At 44.0% G+C, this 25,349-nt stretch overlaps 1 protein-coding gene across 2 annotated transcripts in view; it reads left to right on the plus strand.

Annotated features, from left to right (window-relative positions):
• The window catches only part of ZZZ3 (zinc finger ZZ-type containing 3), an 80,894-nt gene that overhangs the window by 49,875 nt on the left and 5,670 nt on the right, over window positions 1–25,349 (plus strand). For both annotated transcript variants that reach the window (XM_077450422.1, XM_077450423.1), the window contains exons 4-10: window positions 5,270–5,417; window positions 8,560–8,672; window positions 12,371–12,439; window positions 12,579–12,680; window positions 15,698–15,793; window positions 18,508–18,669; window positions 22,697–22,831. In XM_077450422.1, coding sequence (XP_077306548.1) covers window positions 5,270–5,417; window positions 8,560–8,672; window positions 12,371–12,439; window positions 12,579–12,680; window positions 15,698–15,793; window positions 18,508–18,669; window positions 22,697–22,831 — 825 coding nt within the window. The remainder of the gene's footprint in view (window positions 1–5,269; window positions 5,418–8,559; window positions 8,673–12,370; window positions 12,440–12,578; window positions 12,681–15,697; window positions 15,794–18,507; window positions 18,670–22,696; window positions 22,832–25,349) is intronic.

Here is a 25,349-nt window from a genome sequence, read left to right on the forward strand (position 1 = left end):
ACTGCAAGATTGGTGAGCTTTCTAAAAGTGCACCAAACCTGCAGAATATAATAGAAGTCTATTGCAAACTGAAGGAAAGCCAGAGGTACACTGCGTTGCAAACGTGGTGCGAGTGAACCACAGCGCATCAGTGTGAAAGCAGCCTTGGACCCCTTTCACACGGTCAGTCCGACAGTCCAACCATTTGGACCCTCTATTCATTTTTAAGTAGCGGCAGACATAAACTGACTTGTGTTCTACCTCCAATCCGATCTGCTAAAAAGTATCGTGGGCTGCATCCGTGTTCACTCTCAAAATGCAGAGTGGACACAGACATGCCATCCACCCACTCCCCTCATTGTGGCCACGACCGGTTACCAAGTCGCTTAAGTGGCCCTTGCTCTTCAAAAGGTTGGGCACCCCTGAGCTAAACCATTCCAATGTAGCTGTGGCTGTATGTTTAGACCTGATTCACACCTATGCATTTTTAGTGCTTTTTGCATTTTGCACTACAGAACGTGTGCCATAGGAAACCACGTTCAATGGACTGTAGTGCAAAATGAAAAAAGCACAAAAAATGCATAGGTGTGAATCAGGCCTTAGGGTTGTTGTCCTGCTGGAAGCTGAGCCTCTGCTTCAGTCTCAAGTCTTTTGCAGACTCTAAGGCTCGGTTCACACAGGGGCGGCAGGACTTGCAGCGTGACTCACAGACGCGACCTGCACACGACTTCAGCAGCGACTTGCAAAACGACTTCTGTATAGAAGTCAATGCAAGTTGCATGAAATCGTCCCAAAAATAGTACTGGAACCTTTTTTCTAAGTCGGAGCGACTTGAGTCGCTCCTATTAGAACGGTTCCATAGTACAGAACGGAGCGCGACTTGTCAGGCGCCTGACAAGTCGCTCCTGTGTGAACCGGCACTAACAGGTTTTCTTCTAAGATTGTCCTGTATTTGGCTCCATTCATCTTCCCATCAAGTCTGACCAGCTTCCTTGTCCCTGCTGAAGAAAAGCATCCAAGCAACATGATGCTGCCACCACCATGTTTCACGGTGGGGATGGTGTGTTCAGGGTGATGTGCAGTGTTAGTTTTCCGCCACACATAGTTTTGCTTTTAGGCCAAAAATTTTAATTTTGGTCTCATCTGACCAGAGCACATTCTTCCACATGTTTGCTGTGTCCCCCACATGGCTTCTCGCAAACCGCAAACTGGACTTCTTATGGCTTTGCTTTCTTTTAACAATGGCTTTCTTCTTGCCACTCTTCCATGAAGGCCAGATTTGTGGAGTGCACGACTAATTGTTGTCCTGTGGACAGATTCTCCCACCTGAGCTGTGGATTTCTGCAGCTCCTCCAGAGTTACCATGGGCCTCTTGGCTGCTTCTCTGATGAATGCTCTCCTTACCCGGCCTGTCAGTTTAGGTGGACGGCCATGTCTTTGGTAGCTTTGCAGTTGTGCCATACTCTTTCCATTTCCGGGTGATGGACTGAACAGTGCTCTGAGATGTTCAAAGCTTGGGATATATATAATATATATTTTTTTATAACCTAACCCTGCTTTAAGCTTCTCCACAACTTTATCCTTGGCCTTCATAATGCTGTTTGTTCACTAAGGTTCTCTAACAAACCTCTGAGGGCTTCACAGAACAGCCATATTTATACTGAGATTAAATTACACACAGGTGGACTCTATTTACTAATTAGGTGACTTCTGAAGGCAATTGGTTCCACTAGATTTTAGTTAGGGGGTATCAGAGTAAAGGGGGCTGAATACAAATGCACGCCACACTTTTTACATATTTATTTGTAAAAAAATGGTAAAAACCATTTACCATTTTCCTTCCACTTCACAATTATGTGCCACTTTGTGTTGGTCTATCACATAAAATCCCAATGAAATACATTTATGTTTGTAATGTGACAAAATGTTGAAAATTTCAAGGGTTATGAATACTTTTTTCATATGCACATTTCCAAAGAAGGTTTAAACTCAAAAGCAAAAATGTAATATATTGCAGCTTAGTAATTTGTGGTTGTGTTAACTGCATTGTTTTTTTTTCGTAGGCTTTTTTTTCCCCTCTGTTTTTACCTGCTGATCCTTCCAGAAAGTATTTTGCAACAGACCAAGCTGTCCACCTTCAAAAATGGTAGTTAGAGAGTTGAGGCAAATCCTTTAACACTGACAGGGGTGCTCACAGGGATCAGATTTTATTCATTTGTGTCAAACCTTGATTCAAAACGGGGGAAAAAAAGTCCATCTCTGCTAGTGTATCTAACACCACCCTCTCCCCAGATTGACAATGCTGCTGTCCAAAGGTGTCTCCAATGCTCCTCCATCCAGAGTGGAGGTACTCTAGACAGAAGTATGTTATTGGCTGGATCACCAGGTGAAAATACAGGTAAAAAAAAAACAAAATGAACGCAGGTATAACATTTAGGGATTGGTTAACTACAATATATAACATTTTTGTTTTTGGGTTTAACGCCTTTTATATGTAGAGGCCGTGAACATTTTTTAATATAATTATTATTATTTTTTTTTTTAATTCAGTTTTCTGTATGCTAAACACAGCACAGAGCCCATACTTTGGATTTTCTAAAATCCGCGCTGTTGGCTGGCGAGTAAACCGGAAGTGACGTCACTTCCAGGTTACTACATCGGAGAGCCGATCAAAGCCGATTCCGGCTTTGGTCGGGTCTCCGGTCAGCCGGCGGATGTGTCGGTTGGCCGCTCGGGTCTCCCAGTGGGATGGGAGACCTGGGCAGAGTGGTGGAAAAGGGCGCGGGAGGACGTCCCCTCCTGCTGCTTGTTATAACGGCCAAGTGGCTGCTGAGCCGCATTGGTTGTTTGATATGAATGCCATTTACGTCATTTGGCGACAAGCGGTTAAGAAAAAATCTGGGTATTTTATTACATACGCAGCTGTTTTTTCAGGTAATCAACAGGTAAGTATATCCAGTGGATTCAATCTCAAATATTCTTAGGGTCTTTTCACACGAGCTTTCCGATTGGTCCGCCTGTCGGTTTTTCATGAAGACCTCATCAGACGCTCTATTCACTGCTAAGGATGTCAGCGGTGACACGTCCGCTGCTACCCGATCCTGTCCTGTCTGCTAAAGCCAGATGGATGGTGACCCTATTTTCCATCTGTCTGGCGGATCGGATGAAAATGGATAGGCAGTCTGTTTTTCATCCTGATCTTTCCATAGAGGAGAGCGGGGCTCAGCACAGTGAGCGGAGACGGACCTGTTATCTGCCCGCTCAGCGGAGTACAGAGTCCGCAGGGCGAGCCGCCCATGTGAAAGGACCCTAACCAGATTTTCTGACCCATACACCAATCAATGGGCTAAAGGTTATGCAATATGGTCATGTGACCCATTTTTTGAAAATATCGCATGAGATAAGAGAGTCAATTCTTTACAGTAAAATATCAAATGTGAGGTAAATACTGCTAAAAAGAAAGAAAGAAAAAAAAAAAAAAAAAAGAAGATAAATCATTAAAGTCCATTTACTGAAGAACACACATTCGTTATTCGTCGGCAGTTGGTATTTTAGCAATGTACAAAATAAGAAAGAGGGAACTCTGCATTGGCCAGTAAATTAAAAGTATACAATGTTTTGGTGTAGAATGAAAATAAATTGTAACATTTCACCCGAGGGAGGTTGTGTCGGTGAATGAAAGCATGCTAGCATGTTTTCAGTTTCATAGTACAGAGTGGAACCTTGGATTACGAGCATAATTCGTTCCAGAAGAATGCTTGTAATCCAAAGCAACTTGTATATCAAAGCACGTTTCCCCATAGAAGTCAATGAAAACTCAGATAATTTGTTCCACAGTGGCTTCTACTGTATGCAGTATCACATGTGGTCAGAGGTGCAGGGCCACGGAGACACTCTGAAAGCACTCGGATGCACTCCTAGTGTCACTGGTGCCCCCCCCCCCCCCATCTCTGGCCACATGTGGTACTGCACACATCAGAGGCTTGAATCCTGCTCGTTTTGGGAGACAACGCTCACAGAGTCAGGATTTAAAAAAATAATAGCTCATATTGTGAAACACTCGTTAACCGCGTTACTCGCAACCCAAGGTATTACTGGTATTTCTGTCTATTTCTCTCTCTGCTGCAGTGTTAGCATGTTAAAAAAAAAAGTGAAACAATAAAGCAAAATTAAAGTGCTAAATATTGCAAATAACGCGCTTTTTAGTGAATTGACTGCTTTTGAGATAAATACCGCATGAGTTTTTTTAACTCAAAAATCCATGTGATATTTATCTCTTAGTTATGCTTGGAAATGAGTTTTGCAGGAGAAGTCTGTATGGAACATGTAAACACATTTTTGCATGTAAGGCCTTGTTCACACAGGGTATACTATACCATATGGCCATGTTTACCTGCACAGGGATGTACAAGTGTTTTGTGCATCCCCATGCATGCAGTTTGATTGGTACACAGACACGGCGACTGCTCCTATTATGACATCCATGCATGTGCGTTCCCCTAACACAGACGGTACGAGTTTGGAGACAAGGACCCAGACAGATGTCATATTGTGGGAGCAGTGGCTGTGTCTGCGCAGCTGCTGTGTACCAGTTGGCACCAAACTGCCTGCATACGGATGCACTGAACACTTGTGTGTCCCCGTGCAGATAAACGCGGCCCTGCACAGATTTACACTAGAGCAGGGGGTCTCCAACCTTTTTAGCTTCAGGGACTGATTTCATGGCAGCCAATTTTCCTGGGGGGCGGGGGTTGCGGGATGGAGGATGGTGGTTGTGGTGGACAGGTCGGGGGATGGGATATTCATGAAGTCTGTCCTCGGCCCTCTTCACACCCCATTATATCAGTGTCCACAGTTCCCCCTTTAAAGCAGTCCCACAGTGTCCTCAGTTCCCCTTCACATTACAGTGCCTCTTTATAATGCAGTCCCCTTTACAGTAATGTAACGGGACTTCTCTGTGAAGGGGACTACACTGTAAAGGGAACTGCACTGTAATGTAAAGGGGGCACTGTGATATAAAGGGGACTGCACCTTAAAAGGGGCACTCATTTCCTGCTGTGTGGCCAGGGCAGCAACAGGCCACGGACCGGCACCAGTCCGGGGGGTTGGGGACCCCTGCACTATAGTACATCCTCCTATGTGACCGAGGCCTTAATGTAAAACCAAGACTATAGTTCACAAATCTATTTCTCATGTATTTTTATAAAAACAAACAGCGGAGCCTTGTATGAATGAAGCCTTATTGTTTGGAAGGTGAAGCTTGAACCTACGTTGTTTTTATTCTCTCTAGATGGATATTGGCATTCCTCGCACTCAGAGGATTGTTCAGTTACCAGAAATTTCTTGGGACCAGTATACTTCAGCTCTTGGAAACTTCGAAAGAGAGTTCAGAAACAGGAAACGGAATTCAAGAAGAGCGAAGCTCATTTTTGATAAAGGTTAGTTAAGTGTTATGACCAAAGTCATGCTGAACCCAATTTCACAATTTTGTCATTTTTGCTCAGCCAGTCATAGAATATATCTCTAAGACCCCTTTCACACTGCCAGGGCACGGGCGTCGGTGGTAAAGCGGCACTATTTTTTTTTCATTTCATATCACAAAAAAAAAATCCAGTGATGATCAATTACCACCAAAAGAAAGCTCTATTTGTGTGAAAAAAATATAAAAATTTAATTTGGGTACAGCATTGCATGGCCACGCAACTGTCAGTTAAAGTAGTGCAGTGCTGAATAACCTAAAATGCTTCTGGAGATCAGGTGGTTAAAATCTTTTTTCAGACTCATTCACATGGGTTTGGAGGTCGGTACACTGCAAACTGTCTGTGTTCCGGGCTGCTCATCTTTCCCTAACCCCATTTAATTGCACTATATGCCCTAATACTCGGAAAGCTGGGGCCAGTCAGCCTCTGAATGCGAATGTAATTTAAAAAGTAAAATATCAATTTTTTTGAATCGGCAGTTTACATTGAAAATAACATGTGATGTTTTTGCCATGATGATCCTTTTCTCAGGCACTTCCTGTTATAGGGGGACAATGCTCTGTCTTCTGATCATGCACCCCTTTCAGGCCACCGTTATCAACGTCAACAACCCCGCCATGAGAAATGCCATGCCGCTATCTCTGGAGTGCATGTAGCCAGAACATTTTTGCAAAGATGCTGCAGGAGATCAGCAGGACTGAGATATAACAAAGGATGAGATCAAGCGTTTTGTTTAAAAAAAATACAATTGAAAAGAAAACACTGCGCTGTGATTTGTTATAAGTGAAGAATGGCCTCAACAGCCAGAAGAGCAGCCAACACCAAAAACAAACAAAGTTCGGCAAATAGGATAATAAAAACAGTGTAGCGCTTCAATGATAATAAACGTGATCAACATAAAAAATAATAATATGTCAAAAATCGCATAAATATAAATGCCTAGAGATGAAAGTCCAACATTGGGCGCTCATTCCACTATGTAGCTGGCATGGGGGTGACCGAACCGTCACTTCTCTGTGACGGTTCGGTCACCCCCATGCCAGCTACATAGTGGAATGAGCGCCCAATGTTGGACTTTCATCTCTAGGCATTTATATTTATGCGATTTTTGACATATTATTATTTTTTATGTTGATCACATTTATTATCATTGAAGCGCTACACTGTTTTTATTATCCTGTTTAAAAAAAATGACAGTTGTTAATGCTACTTATAACTTTTGCAAACTAAATGTCATTAAAATTTACATCTACTTTAAAGTGGAACTTTAGGCAGAAAGTTAAGTCCTGCTAATGACTTCAGGCCTCTTTTGCAGGTATAGCTATGCAAAACATTCAAAATCAATGCCTATACTGCTTAAAATCCAGTAATACATGGTCACACCCTGCTCTGTACATGCTCAGTTGCTCTCTATTTTTAGGCACTGCTGAGCTTGTAGAGGCCAATCTGCTGACGGCCTTAGGCTGGGTTCACACTATGTGCGGTGTGGGGCACAGCAGGGGGTCCAGTGTGTCCCTGTTCACCGTTTCAGGTCCGAATTTTTTGCTTGAGTTCGGACCTGAAATGGAGCCAAACATGCACAACACTCTTCTGCTGTGCGTTCCATTGCCGCCCCCCGGAGATGTGTGAACCGGCTTCATTGAGAGCCAGTGACGCTCTCCTGTTATGCGAATTCGATGGGGGCTAAACCCCCATCCAATTCACATAAGTGACCCAACCTTAAAGCAGAATTAAACCATCCACTCCTTTACAGCTAAGGAAGCTTCTTCTGTTTGATCTGCAATTGCCATGGTGCTGCACATGTGATCAGTTAACCACTTAAGCCCCGGACCGATTTGCAGCCAAAGGAGCAAGCCCCTTTTTGCGATTCGGCACTGCGTTGCTTTAACTGACAATTGCGTGGTCGTGCGACGTGGCTCCCAAACAAATACACAAATCTCACAAATAGAGCTTTCTTTTGGTGGCATTTGATCACCTTGCAGTTTTAATTTTTTGCGCTATAAACAAAGATAGAGCGAGAATTTAGAAAAAAAGGCAATATTTTTTACTTTTTGCTATAATAAATATTCCCCAAAAATATATAAAAAAACATTTTTTTCCTCAGTTTAGGCCGATACGTATTCTTCTATATATTTTTGGTAAAAAAAAAATCACAATTAGTGATTAATGATTGATTGGTTTGCGCAAAAGCTATAGCGTTTACAAAATAGGGGATAGTTTTATAGCATTTTTATTAATTTTTTTTTTTTTACTAGTAATGGCAGCGATCAGTGATTTTTATTTTGACTGCGACATTATGGCGGACACATCGGACATTTTTTTACACATTTTTGGGACCATTGTCATTTATACAGCAATCGGTGCTATTTAAATGCACTGATTCCTGTGTAAATGACACTGGCAGTGAAGGAGTTAACCACTAAGGGGCAGTGTAGGTGTGTTATGTATGACGTTATGTGTTTTTTTTTTTTTTTAATTGTAGGGGGGCGTGGCCTGGCATGTGACATCACTGATCGATCCTTCCCTATAACAGGGAACAGACGATCAGTGACAGCCACACTAGGAAGCACGGGGAGAGGTATGTGTACACATACCTCTCCTTGTTCTTCAGCTCTGTGACCCGATCGCGGGACACCAACGGCGATAGGGTCCGCTGGTCCCGCGGCCACAGTCACGGAGGTCAGGCGGCGCGCTCCCGACCCACGGCTGGGCACTTAAAAAGCAACGTACAGGTACGTACTTGTGCCCAGCCGTGCCATTCTGCCGACGTATATGTGCAGGAGGCGGTCCTTAAGTGGTTAAGACACCAGCTATTTCATGGTTTGACAGTTTGGTTGAGGACACAAGCAGATGTGGCAGTTGGCAATCCTGGCATTCCAGGAATGTATGTTCCTTGCTAAAGAACATTATTATTTTTTTTTTATCAAGTTGCTATGGGTAAAGTTCCACTTTATTTGATTCGTTGATTCTTCACTTTATTTGATTCATTGACTCTCTCAAATATAAGTAAACAAGACCAATTTTATTATAAGGGAATTCATTTTGGTTCTCATTGTGTAATGAAGGCACTAACACAGAATGCCTTATTTGCTCTGGACAGCTGGGTTACACGCCAATTCTCAGAGAACAGGAGAAAAAGATGGAGAGCCTTCCTGTTATTCTGTCCTGCCCCAGAGTGATGGTCAGGAAAGCTCTGCGATTAATATGTCCCAGGTAAGAGAACAGTTTTGGGAGGTCTGTACCTATCAGTGACATTTTATTGGTGAGGAACCATAGATCTCCATTGTGGTCTCTGGGCAATGTATTAGTATTATGCAATAGATATCGGGACCATTGGTACTGAAGGTATTTGCAGCCTCTAAGCCAAGAGGATACAGCAGAGTATAATATGTAAGGGTCATACACGGTACAATCTGATTGTACTGTCAACATAGACTTACTGAGCTTAAAGCTGAAAGCAGGATCACATCTGTGCATTTCAGTTGTATAACAAAGGAAAAAAAAAACTTTTAGGTTTAGGTCGTTTTAGATTTATTTTATTTTTTTCCCAGTCACATTAAAGGCTGTTTAAAAGGTGTATTAAAGAGGTTCTTCACCCTGTAAACAGAAATTTAAAAGTCAGCAGCTACAAATACTGCTAATTTTAAAAACACACATGCTTACCTGTCCCAGCATCCAGTGATGTTCTCACCCAACTTGGCTCTTTGCCGGTTTTTGGGTGCAGGCCCTGGCATCTTAACTGTGGGCAGGCGACTGTGACTCCCTGCGTCTTCACAGATGACTACGCATGCGTGAGCTGCACTTTGCCCCGCCCCATGAATGATCCTACAGTCTCCTGGGACCTGTCATGTGTACCAAGAGCCTTGGGGGGGGGGGGGGGGGGCGACTTTGGTTTAGATTGCGATCTAACTGGAAGTGGGAGCGGGTACCGGTCAAAATTGGACTCCCCTTTTAGGTGAAGTTCCGCTTTAAATTCTCCTTCATCTAAACTGCCTAATTGTTACACTGTTTTAAAGTTGTACTTCAAAGCAGTTAAAATGACACAAGGTAACACAACTCTATGTAAATGAATACATCATCAAATTATTATTTTATCAAATGAAAGCAAAGTAAGTGTCTGAATTCGACTTGCACCCCCCCTGCACTGCAGAGCTCAGACTGGGGAGGTGAGAAGCAGCACAAGCAGCCTGTTAGTTGTATTGCTGGACTCGTGAGCTAAAAAGGGACATGCTGAGATGGAGAGAGCTGAGGCATAGACTACTGTTTCTCTTTTTACTGTCAAGTCACAGGCTCGGGGAAGTACAAGTGTTAAAGTTAAATTTCCGGAATACTTTGAATTCCAACAAGGTGCCTGCCACCTCCTATCTCTATTATTTATCTGATGGGTTTATTGTGCTCCAGCAACATTGCTTCCGGAGCTCTGACATTGGTCTCACAACCTTCAAGTGTAGAGTCAGTGCAGCTATTATGCCTACCCCTCCCCTCATCTCTCCTGACCAAACCCAGAAGCCTTTGTAGTCACAAAATACAAAGGCTTCTGTGAATGGCCAGCAGAAGGGAGGGGCGGGCATAGCTGCTTAATTTTCTTCTCTCCTCTCTTGCAGACTTGTGCGTTGAGTGTATCCTACAGCAGAGCCATAAACCTGTCCGATATAAATAATAGAGATAAGCCCACTATGTGGCAGGCAGCTATTTGGACCTAACTCATGACATGCCTGTACTTTTTACAAAGTTGCTGAATTGTGGAATGTAGCTTTAATGCAGCCAAAAAAAGTCAGGTCTTCTGCCCCACCAGACATGGCTTTGCTGTATGCCGTGTAAATCTCAGAACTGGATGGATAAAAATACAAATCCTTGAAGTAAAACAGCTCCCATATATCCATTTTATTTTTGGATTTAGCTGTTTGCTTGGAATTCAGATTTAGTACAGGAAGTACCTAAGACATTGGTTTTGCAGAGCATTCTGAGAGAGAGAGCCCAGCAGTAGCTTTTCCCTGTGTAAATGCATCCTTGTAATGAAATCTCAGTACAACGAACAGGCTTTCCAGGGAATGGGGCACGCCGACAAGTCACTTTTCTAGTTCATTCTGTTGTCTGTTTATTAAAATTTTCAGCTATTCAGTTGTTCAATTAAACTTTAAAGAGGAAGTAAACCCTGATGGGTTTACTTCCTCTTTCATTCCCTGCAAAGGCAAAGCATAATGGACTACTATGCATCACATAGTAGTCCATTATGTGTCACTTACCTGACACAGGAGCCAGCAAATTCACAGCTGTCCCCTGTAGTCCGCCGCATCCATCTTCTCGGTGGGTCTCGCAGCTCCGCCGCTGTCATTCAGCGAAGCCGCAATGATGTCACTCCCGCGCATGCGTACGGGAGCCGACACGCGCGGCATCTTCGTCGTTGACGATGCCTCACTCAATGCGCCTGCGCCGTAGACAGCAGTGCCTGTCTTCGGGCAAATATCTCTTAAACCGTATAGGCTTAATCTAGGCTTACCTGTAGGTCAAAGTGTGTTGTAAGGGTTTACAACCACTTTAAAAGTAAAACTGTGAAAGAAGAATACCGATGAGCATAAAAAAAAATAAATACAGGTTTCTTACACTGATGTCTAAATTCTTTTATTAGCCTTTCCAATGAACCACTATTGAAAGGTTAAGAAAATCTTTCTCTGCTCCTCCCCTAATAGAAACCCAATTTGTGGGTGTTACTAATGTTAAGTTAAGGCAAAATTCAGTTGTCCCCTTCCCGTTCAATGAGGCCACCAAAAGTTTGGCACATGTCAGCTAGAGGGTTCCCACTCAGTTCCTTTATTTTTACCCCTCTGTCTTTTCTTTGTTATTTCATTTTAGGCAGAGTCACTTAATAAATTTTTTTAAATTGGGGTAAGAAATGCAAGTGTATTAGGGCAGAGGTCCTCAGGCCACAGATCAATACCTGTCTGTGGCCTGTTAGTAACCGGGCCACAGCTCCCTGAGCAAAGAGCTGCTGACTGACTCTCTGCTCTGCCCCTCCCTGCTCACTGGAGCGCTGGGCTGTGGAGGTGGTGGCAGTGGCCAGCTCAGGCTCTCAGTGGCTCAATGAGAGGCTGAGCTGGGTGCTGCTCCAGGGATCTGGGTGGATCCCAAGCATATTGTCCCGATGACGCCTGAGCCTGGACCGACTGTGACGTCAGAAAAGAGTAGACTTCAGCCCGCTGTCTGCTGAAAACGGGTCACAGGAGTGCAAAACGAACTGCACTCCTGTGATCCATAGGAGAAGCCCAGCCTAACGAGCTTTGGCTATTCTTCTCCTTTTAAAGTGGGGAATATTGACACTTGTATAAATGGAGGACTGTGCTGTAAAGGAGGTTGTGATGTGAAGGGGGCTGAGGACCTACTACCACAATATCCCCCACCTCACCCCAGTGCCAAAAAGGTTGGGCACCACTGTATTAGGGGTACTAACAACCAATGAAAACCAAGAGGGGGTGGAATAGGGGAACTGAACCATCCCTCCCATGCATTTCTAGTGACAGCGCATAGAAAGTGCATAGAGCTGAGACCAGTTATATCGATTACGATCTGAAACTGAATTGGGGGGGTGGGGGGATGGATGTGCTTGCTGAAGACCATGTAAAGATGCAACAAACTGCCATATGCACTTTCTCCCCTGATGGACAGGAGCAAATAAAATACAAGCTAGTAAGGCTAGCCTGGTATAAGTGTGGAAGGAAGCCCATAGTACCACCTACTGGCTACGATGATACATAGTAAATATATTCATGTAGTGTTTTATGTTTACCGTAAAAAAAAAAAAATGATGTATCTCGTTAGTACTATTCTTGTTGCATAAGTAAAATGTATAAAGACACAAATCATTTAATGTGGCCTCCTAGCGAGCTTGGTGCTCATTCTGACTTGTATCACAGGTAAGAGGCCGACTCTGTATGGACTCCAAGCCGGGGACCTTCAATCAGTTGTGGTCAGTGGAAGAACAGGTAAAAGATCCAAATAATTGTGTTGTAAATCCACATCATCCTCTCTTTTTCTAGGCTTATAGATTTGTTCTTTTGAATTTTCATTTATGTTGAGAGATGCAACGAACACTCGATTTGTTTTCGTTTTATGATGAAATAGAAAAAACTGGAGCAACTGCTTCTGAAGTACCCCCCGGAGGAGGTGGAGTCCAAGCGGTGGCAAAAGATCGCTGAGGAGTTAGGAAACAGGACGGCCAAACAGGTGTGTAGCATAGCGCTCTTCTTCTCCATCAGTGGCAAAGGACCATCTCACTTATGCCTCATTTCCACTGAGCGGAATGGTTTGGGCCGTACAGTTTGGAAGGGTTAGAATTGTATGGCCTATTCAGGTGAGCGTTTTCACTGCAAGTCGGACTGCCAGAGGCCATATGGGGTTTAGAAAAAATGCCTTTAACGTGGGCATTGACGTTTTTTCTGTCCAACAATCGATGGAATGTATCGTGTGATGCCAGTAGCTCTGCCCTAACCATGCCGTACCATTTTCTATGGCCCCACATCTGAAGCAGGACCATGAATGGTGCGGTATGGTTCGGTTGTGTGGGCCGCTTTCATAATGGAAACACTCAAAATAGCGCACCGTAGTGAACCGCTCAGTGGAAATTAGGCATAAGCGGGGGATATGTGAATGTGTTCTGCTATCTTGCAGGGGATCTTAAATTGATCTTTTGTGTTGCTCTTACATTAAAACTGCAGAGAACCCAAAAAGAAAAGGATCAGGGCTGCTCTGTGCAAACCTATTAAACAGAGCAGATAAGTATGGTATAACATGTTTGTTTTGGTGTTTAAAAAATAAAAATAAAAAAATCTTTAAGAAAATCAGCCTGGTATAAGCTCTGTCAATCTAGTTGGATTTGCTATGTCATCATTAACCACTTTAAGACCGAGCCTATTTTTTAGATTTTGTTGTTTACAAGTTCAAAAAAAAATTTTTTTTTGCTAGAAAATTACTTAGACCCTTCAAACACTATACATTTTTTTTCTAACATCCTAGAGAATAAAATGGCGGTTGTTGCAATACTTTGTCACACCGTATTTGTGCAGCGGTCTTACAAGCGCACTTTAAAAAAATAAAAATACACTTTTTTTAATTAAATAAGACGCCAGTAAAGTTAGCCCAATTTTTTTTATATTGTGAAAGATAATGTTACGCCGAGTAAATTGATACCCAACATGTCACGCTTCAAAATTGCGCCCACTCGTGGAATGGCAACAAACATTTACCCTTCAAAATCTCCATAGGCGACATTAAAAAAAATTCTACCGGTTGCATGTTTTGCGCTACAGAGGAGGGCTAGGGCTAGAATTATTGCTCTTGTTCTACCGATCGCGGTGATGCCGCACGGCTCCGGTAAGCGGTGGAGGGCACCGGCTATAGATAAAAGTGATCTTGTGGCGAATCCAACCCTGAGACCAATTTTTTCTTGCACCAGACCGCAGCAAGCTGCTGCCATAACAACGATATCCGTCCCCAAAGTAGGGACATACATCGGCGTGCAGCGGTCCGGAAGTGGTTAAAGAGAACTGGTCATCAAGCCATTCATTTCAACGTTATTCCAATAAGAGTATATAATGCATATAAAAGCCTCCCTTGTGTAGGCACCTAAAAGCTCAGAGACTGCTGCTGGGAACTGTCATCTTGGATGTGATGACAGCAGACTTAAACAAGAAGTAAACTTCCTCTGCAAACTTTTACCTATAGGTAAGCCTATAATAAGGCTTACCTATAGGTATTGAAAATCTCTCCTAAACCTGTACAGTTTAGGAGATATTTCCAGTGCGTGCAGCCAGTGACATCCCTGGCGCATGCGCTCTGAGGGAACTGCCCACGTTTGCAGTTTCTTCCGAGCCCATGCCGTGAACAGTTTCTCCCTCACGCATCCGCGGGTGTGACATCGTGACTCTGGCCAATCACATCGCCAGAACCCACGAACCCGGAAGAAGCTCTGGGAAGGATGTCGGCCGTGACAGTGGTGTGCAGGGACCGCTGCAACTGCTTTGTTCTAAGGTAAGTATTTCATAAAGAGCTAGTTAACAACCTCTTTAAGTGACACTCCTCAGAGGTAGGCAGTCTTGGCACTCCAGCTGGGCTGAAATCCCATCATGCCTCTGCCTTAGGGAGTCATGCTTGTAGCTGTCAGTCTTACAATGCTTCATGGGACTTATAGTTGTACAACAGCTGGAGTGCTGAGCGTGTCGGCTGCTCTATAGTATTCCTCTTCGCTTCTCCCCAGCAGCTGCATAAAATGTTATGCAGGTAGATGATGGACGGAGGCGTTGGAGAAAAGGTGAGGGTTTCTATGTGCATGAAGGATGGGGCTTTGCTAGTGAGTTTACTCTTCTAGAGGTAGCCAGTTTGCTAGCAAGTTTAGAATCACATTGTAAGCCCTTGTACACACGGTCAGACATTCAGACGGAAAATGTCCGATCGGACCATGTTGTCGAATAATCCGACCGTGTGTGGGCCCCATCTGACTTTTGAGAGCTGGATATAAAATCTGATCGGATAAAGTGCCACGCATGCTCAGATCAAATTACGAGACCAAAGCTATTGGCTACTAGCCTGAACGTAGTCCCGTCGTAACAAATGAACGTCATCACGTTCTGAAAGATCGGATTTTCCGACAACTCCGTCCGACTGTGTGTTTATGCAACACCAGTTTCGGACAAAAATCAGTCGGAAGAAATCAGACGGATTTTGTGGTCGGAACTGTCCGACCGTGTGTACAAGGGCTAAGTCAATAAACAATTGTTTATGGAAAGAAAAAACACGTCAATAATAATTTTTTAGGCTGGTGGTCTCTTTAAAGCCCAACTCTGCAGGGAAAAAGTCAAACTGCTCCCTTGCAGTGAGGCTGCCCCCACAATCCTAGGCTTCAAGGTTGGTCTAGGTTTTGGGGGGCAGGAAAGAGCAGTTTTATTCACCTGATCCTCCCCTCCTCTTGCAGACAATGCTCTCTTCTATTTCCCTATGACCCGGTAATGGACTTGTCCCTCAGTGTCCTCATGTGCAATGCAGGGCTATAGGCTCTGCCTTGGACTATGGAAACGCCAAGGCATAAAGAAAAGGCTGCGGGGACCAGTTTTACAGGCTGTAGGGCACTTGTAGGAGCGAAGAAAACAGGACAGGCTATTTTTCAGGCAGGGGGTGGGCATGTTGCTCATCCTTCTATATAATAAAAATATTTTTTTTTAAATTATTGTCACTTCTTGTTTTCGCAGGTGGCCAGTCGAGTGCAGAAGTACTTTATAAAACTGACCAAAGCTGGCATCCCTGTGCCAGGGCGAACTCCAAACCTTTACATGTATTCTAAAAAGGTAAAAAAAAAAAAGGCCAAATCTTATTCTCTGATTATTTCATGTTTTCTATCAGCACTCTTTTCTTTGTGCTGCGCTGTGAGCCTTCTGCCTTTAGATGCTCTGCCTGTTATGACTCGGTCTTTGTTTCTGTTGTTTTCAGGAAATAATGCATGTATTGGTTGTCTTCAGTTCAGCCACCAGGGGGTGTTTTTGTCTCATTTTTACATTATTGGCATGACTACTTTCCTTTTGTGGCTCAATATACCCATTTATAGGACGATAATTGTTCGTACACATTATCAGAAAATCGTATGAAAAATATTGATTTTGAAGCGATCGTATGATAATATGATTGTTAATACAGAGCTTTCAAGAGACTATCACGACAGTTCATCCGATATTATTTGGGACAAGCACGAAAAAAAAAAATCTTGTACGATACCAGATCACACCATTTTAGTTTAACCACTTCAGCCCCAGAAGGATTTACCCCCTTCCTGACCAGAGCACTTTTTGCGATTCGGCACTGCTTCACTTTAACACAATTGCACAGTTGTGCGACATGGCTCCCAAACAAAATTGACGTCCTTATTTTCCCACAAATAGAGCTTTCTTTTGGTGGTATTTGATCACCTCTGCGGTTTTTATTTTTTGCGCTATGTACAAAAAATAGCGACAATTTTGAAAAAAATGCATTCTTTTTTACTTTTTGCTATAATAAATATCCCCCAAAAATACATTTTAAAAAATGTTTTTTACTCAGTTTAGGCCGATATGTATTTTTTTCATATATGTAAAAAAAATCGCAATAAGTGTTTATTGATTGGTTATAAAAGTTAAAGCATCTACAAAATAAGGGATAGTTTTATGGCATTTTTATTAATAATTTTTTTTTTACTAGTAATAGCGGTGATCATCGATTTTTATCGTGACTGCGACATTATGGCGGACACATCAGACAATTTTGACACATTTTTGGGACCATTGGCATTAATACAGCGATCAATGCTATAAAATTGCACTGATTACTGTAAAAATGTCACTGGCAGGGTGGGGAGGGGTTAAGTGTCTGCTAGGGGAGTGTTTCTAACTGTCTGGGGGGTGGGCTGTGCGTGACGTGGACACTGATCGCTGCTCCCAATGACAGGGAACAGACGATCAGTGTGCTGTCATTAGGCAGAATGGGGAGATGCTGTTTACATCGGCATCTCCCCGTTCTTGAGCTCCGTGACACGATCGTGGGTATCCCCGCGGCGATCGAGTCTGCGGGTCCCACGGTCACAGAGCTCGCAGAGGTGATCGAATACCACCAAAAGAAGGCTCTATTTGTGGGTAAAAAAGAACAACGCAATGCCATATCACAAAAAATGTCCCATTTAGGAAGGGGGTAAAACCTTTCCGGAGCTGAAGTGGTTAAAAAAATTACATTTAACTATTTTTTATTCAGTTGCAATGTAAATAGGCAATTGCTGAGATTGCTGACCGGAGTGTTCTGGTGGGGGGGTTGGGGTGACTGTCAGAACATAACAGTTCAGCGGGGGGAGATTGCTGTTACTAACATTGGATCATTAATACAGCGGTTCCGACTGGAACTGTCAGCTTTTTTTTTCATTTGATCTGCTGGGTTGATGGGGAAAAAAAAACTGTTAGTGTGTGCCAGGCTTTACCGTCCATGCTGGCTCAGCTCCTCTGCCCTTATGCTCACCCTCCTATAATAACCGTTTATGTTGCTGCTCAGGGGAGGAGCAAAAGGCAGTGCTGTAGAGTCGTGGTCTCCAAACTGTGGCCCAGGGGCTAGGGGTTATTCCTGCCACCGACCCCAACAATGGAGCAGTATTCCTTCCACTGACACTATTCCTCCCCATTGACACCAATGATGGAGCACTATTCCTACTGACTGACACCAATGATGGGACATTATTCCTTCCCACTGACACCAATGATGGGACACTATTCCTCCCCACTGACACCAATGATGAGACACTATTCCTTCCCACTGACACCAATGATGGGGCACTATTCCTCCCCGCTGACACCAATGATGGGGCACTATTCCTCCCCATTGACACCAATGATGGAGCACTATTCCTACTGACTGACACCAATGATGGGACATTATTCCTTCCCACTGACACCAATGATGGGACACTATTCCTCCCCACTGACACCAATGATGAGACACTATTCCTTCCCACTGACACCAATGATGGGGCACTATTCCTCCCCACTGACACCAGTGATGGGGCACTATTCCTCCCCACTGACACCAGTGATGGGGCACTATTCCTCCCCACTGACACCAGTGATGGGGCACTATTCCTCCCCACTGACACCAATGATGGGGCACTATTCCTCCCCACTGACACCAATGATGGGACACTTTTCCTCCCCATTGACACCAATGATGGGGCATTGCTTACTCCTACTAGTCAGTCTGACCTCCCTAATGTATAAAGGACAGTAAACAGTATTTTTGTTTAGAAAGTTTGGGCACCCCTGCTATAGAGTGTCACTTAAGTGGGAGGTCTGAATCTGCTGGGGCTGCTGACATCCCATCCAAGATGGCGGCACCCAGCAGTAGTCTCCCAGACCTTTTGGATATATACAGAAGGGGAGGCTTTGACAGGTAAATAACATGCATAAAATACATTGAATGCACATATAATCTTATGGGAAGATTGTTGTTGATATAAATGGTCTCTTAAATGAATTTTCTGGTGTTGTACACACAGCTTCCCAATAAGCGACAGCATATCCTCAACAAACACCTCTTTAAACCCTCCACCTTCATGACATCCCACGAGCCACCTGTGTTCATGGAAGAGGATGACGACCACTCCAGTTTCCACAGCCGGGACCTCGACGCAGCTGCTGATGAAGACGATGAAGTCTCGGTAATTGTGGTCAATCTGTGTGTGTTCAAATCTCTTGTGTATTCCGTTTTTTTTCATCTGCTTTCTACCATCACCCATCATATTTTCCTCCTTCAGATGAATTTTATTTACAATCACTATTCAGGACTTCCTTTTTGGATTATTCAGAATATGTACAATATTGCCGTGTGCTGTGTGAGTTTAATGTTGATGGTTATCTGTGTGCCTGGCAATTTCAACTTCTCTGTTAGCGCCGGTCTTAAAGGGGAAGTAAAGGCAAAAAAATAAATAACATTTTTTTTTTTTTTAAACACACCCTGTAAGGCAAAGGCATATCGAGCTAGTATGCATAGCATACTAGCTCATTATGAATAACTTACCTGAGAACGAAGCAGTCATCCGTCTTCCTCTTCGCCGCTGCCATGTATCCCGGAGCGACTTCCGGGTCTCGCTGCTCCGGCGCTGTGATTCGCCAGAGCCGCGACGGCGTCACTCCCGCACATGCGCACAGGACCCGGCACGAGCGGCATATTGCCACGATCTGCGGCCTGCCCAGTGCGCCTGTGCAGTAGACAGCGGTGGCTGTCTTCGGGGTAAATATCTCCTAAACTGTGTAGGTTTAGGAGATATTTCTTGGACCTACAGGTAAGCCTTAATCTAGACTTACCTGTAGGTCAAAGTTGGTTCTAAGGGTTTACAACCACTTTAATGGGCTTCATTGGACAAGTGCGCAGCGTCTGTAGTGACATGAGTTTGAGTTGCTTCTGAGAGCATTAAGAATTCCATGATTGGTGCAGCTGACCTCCTTCTGAAGTGCTTTTGACCTGCTTGAAAGTGCTTTTGCATTCCTGTAGACTTGTATAGGGACTGAAGCAGTTCTGAAACGAGCAAAAGCCTGTCAACACCGGCCCTTACACTGACACTTTATCCATGAAGCTGTCTATCACAAACATGGGCCGTACACCAATCAACAGATTCGGAATTAATAATGTCCTACACTACATAGCTTTAAAAAATGGTCAGATGTTATAGATCCCCATTTTGCCTGCTTACATTTTGGTTTAATTACAGTAAACTGGGTCCAAAATGATCAAACATGTAGTGGAAAAAAGATCAATATTTGTCGAACATGTTGAAAATGATAGTTTCATGAATAATACATGTGTGGCCACTTACCTGAATCATGGCTTTCTGCTCGATGGAGATCTGGCTGATTTCTGAATTTAGCCTCATCTATTCACAGATCCCTGTAAATGGATCTGTGAATGAAAGACTAATGCCCCCGTACACACGAGCGGATTTTCAGTCGGAAAAAACATGGATGGTTTTTCCGACGGAATTCCGCGCTTGCGTACACACGGTCACACAAAAGTTCGCTGAACTTTTGACTATCAAGAACGCGGTGATGTCCAACACTACGAGAAGCCGAGAAAATGAAGTTCAATGCTTCCGAGCATGCGTCAAATTATTTCCGAGCATGCGTAGGAATTTTGCGCGTCGGGATTTGTACAGACGATCGAAATTTACGATCTGAACTTGTTCCGACCGAAAAAATTGAGAACCTGCTCTCAATCTTTTGGCTGAAATTCTGCCTGCAAAAGTCCGATGGAGCATACACACAATCTCATTTTCCGTACAAAAGCTCTCATCAGACTTTTGCTGGCGGAATTTCCAATCGTGTGTACGGGGCATTAAAGTCCTTTCCCAGAGAAAGGCCTCATACGCTCCGGGCGTCAAAAATGCCACTCTTAAGGGCATTTGGCGTGTATTTATATTTTTTGTCTCTAAACGCTCCTCCATGTTAGACTTTGTGTCCTTGCATGCATAGACGTTTAGGAGCACATTGCACGTTTAGGAGAAGAGTGTTTATGGAGAAAAAAATGGCGCACACACCTAAATGCATCCTAACTCCAGCTAGGCCCGTTTAGCCTTTGAGCGCGGGTTCATTAAATTCTGGCCAATTAAATAAATGAATGAATAAATAAAATAAATGAACCCCTGAACACACCTAAACGCATTTGCAAAACGTGCCTTTGGGCATGTTTTTAACTCTGGTTTTCTCCTGCCAGAAGAAAAGGCGCTCATGGGGAACTGAGCAAACTCCCACTGCGCATGCGGCCAAAGAAGCACAAGTGTGGCGACCTCACTGCATTTATAATCCTTTGTTTACTTCCTCTAGCCTCAAAACGCTAGGTCTGTGCCTCCATACAGTCCTTGGGCTGGGAAAGCAGCCTGCAGGTATCTGTGCATGGCACGTACCATGTACTGATTGTGGTTGTGCAATACTTTGCAGACTACAATACAAACATTTACTAAATGCGCATTATTTTATTTTATTAATGTGATGTGCAATTTTTACATTTTTGCTAACGGTTGAATAAGCTTTTTAAGACCTCATGCACGCTGCAGCTGTCAACTTCCCTGGGTTCAAACTATTGCGAAATGGTTGTGGATTTCCCTGCATCCAATTCACATGACAGGAGAGTGTCACCGGCTCTCAATGGAATCTGTTCACACAGCTCCGGGGCGGCTGCAGAGCACACTGCAGAAGAGTCCTGCGCATCTTTGGCTTCTTTCAGGTCCAAATTCAGACAAAAATTTGGACTTAATTAGAATCTGAAATAATGAACCGGGGACGTACGCACCGGACCCCCTGCTGCGAGACGCTCCGCACACAGTGTGAACCCGGCCTTACAGGAGTTGTACTTATTTTTTTTTTCTGCCCCTGAACGTCCCTTTGTTATCCTATGTGTCCATGCACACATACATAGGTGCCTACAGGCATTTAGGAGGCAGAAATCTGAACGCACCAATATCGTTTGGGCAGAAAAAACGCCTAATGCACCTAAGCCTGTGCAAACGTGTCTAAACACTAGGCGTGTTTAGCACTCGTTCTTTCATTTCATTGGCCGGAATAATTGCTATACTAGCCATACAATTAGTGAACTCCTAAACATTTGACATGCCTAAACGCACTTAAAACTTGGCTTTTCTCCTGTCGAGAGAGAGACGTTCAGAAGAGCCTAGTACTAGTGCATGAAGTCTAAGCTCTTGTACACACGGTCGGACATTCCGACAACAAAAAATTTTGTTCAAAACTGGTGTTGCATCCACACGGTCAGACAAAGTTGTCGGAAAATCCGATCATTCGTAACGTGATGACGTTATTTAGTTACGACAGGACTACATTCAGGCTAGTAGCCAATAGCTTTGGTCTAGGAATTTGATCTGAGCATGCGTGGCACTTTTTCCGATCAGAATTCTCTTCAAACGATCGGACAAAGTCCGATCGGATCAGGTTGTGGGAAAAATTTTATATCCAGCTCTCAAACTTTGTTGGTCGGACATTCCGACGGAAAAAGTCAGATGAAGCCCACACACGGGCGGATTATCCGACAACACGGTCCGATTGGACATTTTCCGTCGGAATGTCCGACCGTGTGTACAAGGGCTTAGGGTTGCCAACCCCCCGAGCAAGTTTGCTGATTACCAATTCAGGTCTGTATCTTTTTATATTTTGAAAACTGGAGACGGCCAGGCAGCTCCTATATTTCATCATAGATTTGTTGTAATATCTGTGCAGGGTTGGTCCTTGTATGATGACAGTGCCATACCTCCCAACATTTTGAGATGGGAATGAGGGACGCCTACTAGGGAATGTATGTAGGCATGGGACCCGCCCCCCTACCACAAGGGCTTTTTTTTTACCACTAATATTCCATTATATTGGCTTTAAAATTTACAAATGTAGCAATTTAGAAATCAGATGAAAGGTTTAGCACTGGGAAACACTTTTTGAAAGATAAAAAGTGCATTTTATATATACAACTATATAGATCAGAGCAAAATGAGGGACAAATGAGAGGGACAGAGGGACATTGCTCCAAATCAGGGACAGTCCCTCGAAATCGGGGACAGTTGGGAGCTATGCAGTGAGAATTTCTGCCAGGCCACTAAATGCACAGGAGAAGTACATACAACGTGTCTTGTAGATCTTTGTTATCTTATCCTGGATGGATCACCCATACACTAATCTGTCTTCCCACAGGATGAGGAGTCCATTCCCGCTGCTTATTATGGCCTACCAGAGTATAAAGAGCTACTTGAACTGAAGAAATTGAAGAAGCAAAGACTCCAAGAGATGGAGGCTGACAGTGGTTTTGTGCAGCATGTTGGCTTCAAAGTAAGTTTATTGTGTGACACAGAGAGTGGACTTGTCTCATTTCCAGATTATAAAGGAAGATGGGGCTCCCTATGTAATGCCCAGTTCTTACCAGCAAGTGGCGCTGTATGACTCTAAAATGAAGTTGTCCGCTTTTAATCGTAGTAGTTCATTCGAAGATCAAAGGCAATTTATTATTTATTACAGGTACTCGTATAGCACCATCAATTTATGCAGTGTTTTACATATATTTTGTACATTCATATCAGTCCCTGCTCTTAAGGAGCTTACAATCTAAGGCCCCCAATTCACATGTGTACGCTACATATACAGTATCTCACAAAAGTAAGTACACCCCTCACATTTTTGTAAATATTTAATCTTTTCATGTGACAACACTGAAGAAATGACACTTTGCTACAATGTAAAGTAGTGAGTGTACATTTGCTGTCCCCTCAAAATAACTCAACACACAGCCATTAATGTCTAAACTGCTGGCAGCAAAAGTGAGTACACCCCTAAGTGAAAATGTCCAAATTGGGCCCAAAGTGTCAATATTTTGTGTGGCCGCCATTATTTTCCAGCACTCCCTCTTGGGCATGGAGTTCACCAGAGCTTCACAGGTTGCCACTGGAGTCCTCTTCCACTCCTGCATGATGACATCACAGAGCTCATGGATGTTAGAGACTTTGCGCTCCTCCATCTTCCATTTGAGGATGCCCCACAGATGCTCACTAGGGTTTAGATCTGGAGACATGCTTGGCCAGTCCATCACCTTTACCCTCAGCTTCTTTAGCAAGACAGTGGTCATCTTGGAGGTGTGTTTGGGGTCATTATCATGTTGGAATACTGCCCTGCGGCCCAGTCTCCGAAGGGAGGGGGATCATGCTCTGCTTCAGTATTGTCCCCTTTGCTCCTGATAAGCAGGCCTGCATTCTCCACCAATAAGCAATTTTATCAAGAGCTGCTTGTTTTTTCCCCTCCATCACTAGGAACGCATTGGTTTAAAGCGGAGGTCCACCCTAAAGTGGACCTTCCGCTCATCGGAACCCTCCCCCCCTCCGGTGCCACAATCGGCACCTTTCAGGGGGGAGGGGGGTGCAGTTACCTGGATAATCCAGGTAACTGCACCCACTTCCGGGATAGCTCTCTGCGGAAAGGGGCGTAACTTACGCCCCTTTCCGCAAGTGCCCGCCCCTTCCCGCAAGTGCCCCGCTGCCTGCTGGGAAACACACAGATCCCAGAGGCAGCGGGGAGCGTCCTTATTGCGCAGCGCGATTCGCGAATGCGCAGTAGGGAACCGGGAAATGAAGCCGAAAGGCTCCATTTCCTGATTCCCATACCCAAGATGGCGGCGGCAGGACCCGACAGGCGACCTAGAGATCGGCTTCGGGTGCCGACATCGCGGGCGCGCTGGACAGGTAAGTGTCACTATTTTAAAAGTCAGCAGCTACAAATACTGCAGCTGCTGGCTTTAAAAAAAAAAAAACGCGGAGTCCCGGTGGACTCCCGCTTTAAGTATGTTTCCCAAGGCTGGACTGTCCCTTTGTGACAAAGTTGGCAATGTAATTCCATGAGGCAGGCTTAAAAACAAGAGCAAAGACTTCCACGCTCTTTGAAATTGGAAAACCACTCTGGTCTATGTGCCTGGATCATTTACTTTACAGGAGGATCACCAGACAATGTATAGTTCATTTATTGATTGCTGTAGTCTCCTCCATCTCCCTAAAATACTTCTCCACCCTCTAGTTGTCACTTTGGAGCAGGTTTATTTTGTAAATGCACTATATTGTCAAAAGTATTGGGACACATTAACTTTAATGGCATCCCAGTCTTAGTCCGTAGGGTTCAATATTGAGTTGGCCCACCCTTTGCAGCTACAACGGCTTCAGCTCTTCTGGGAAGGCTGTCCACAAGGTTTAGGAGTGTGTCTGAAGCCCCGTACACACTATCAGTTTTTCTGCTGAGTTTTTCCATCAGATTTACCAAAACCATGTAGTGGAAGGGTCTGCCTGACTGCATACACATTGAAACTCCTAAGGTTTGACCTCTTATTATATGGTTTTGGTAAATCTGAAGGAAAAACTCAGCAGAAAAACTGATAGTGTGTATGGGGCTTAAGGAAATGTTTGACCATTCTTCCAGAAGCGCATTTGTGAGGTTAGGCACTGATGTTGGACGAGAAGGCCTGGCTTGCAGTCTCTGCTCTTATTCATCCCAAAGGTGTTCTATCAGGTTGAGGTCAGAACTCTGCAGACCAGTCAAGTTCCTCCACCCCAAACTCATCCGTGTCCTGAATGCCGTATTGGGTTGCGGAATCGGGGTGGGATAAAGCCAAGCTCACTCTGTACAGCTAAGTGGGCTTAAATTGATGTATTTTGTTCCAGGGTTCCCAACCTGCCTTTCACTACTTAGACCTGCTGCCCGTCTGCCTTATTACCGTCTCTCAATAGTTATAGAAATTATGCTTCATTCAGGAGAGTGATGTGTAAATGTTTTGTAATGAGCAGCTCCATTAGTTGTAGTAAGTTGTATTGTG

Source organism: Lithobates pipiens, unplaced genomic scaffold (assembly GCF_037356315.1).
Source record: "Lithobates pipiens isolate NorthernLeopardFrog02 unplaced genomic scaffold, aLitPip1_a1.2 Scaffold_23, whole genome shotgun sequence".
NCBI classification, from domain to species: Eukaryota; Metazoa; Chordata; class Amphibia; order Anura; family Ranidae; genus Lithobates; species Lithobates pipiens.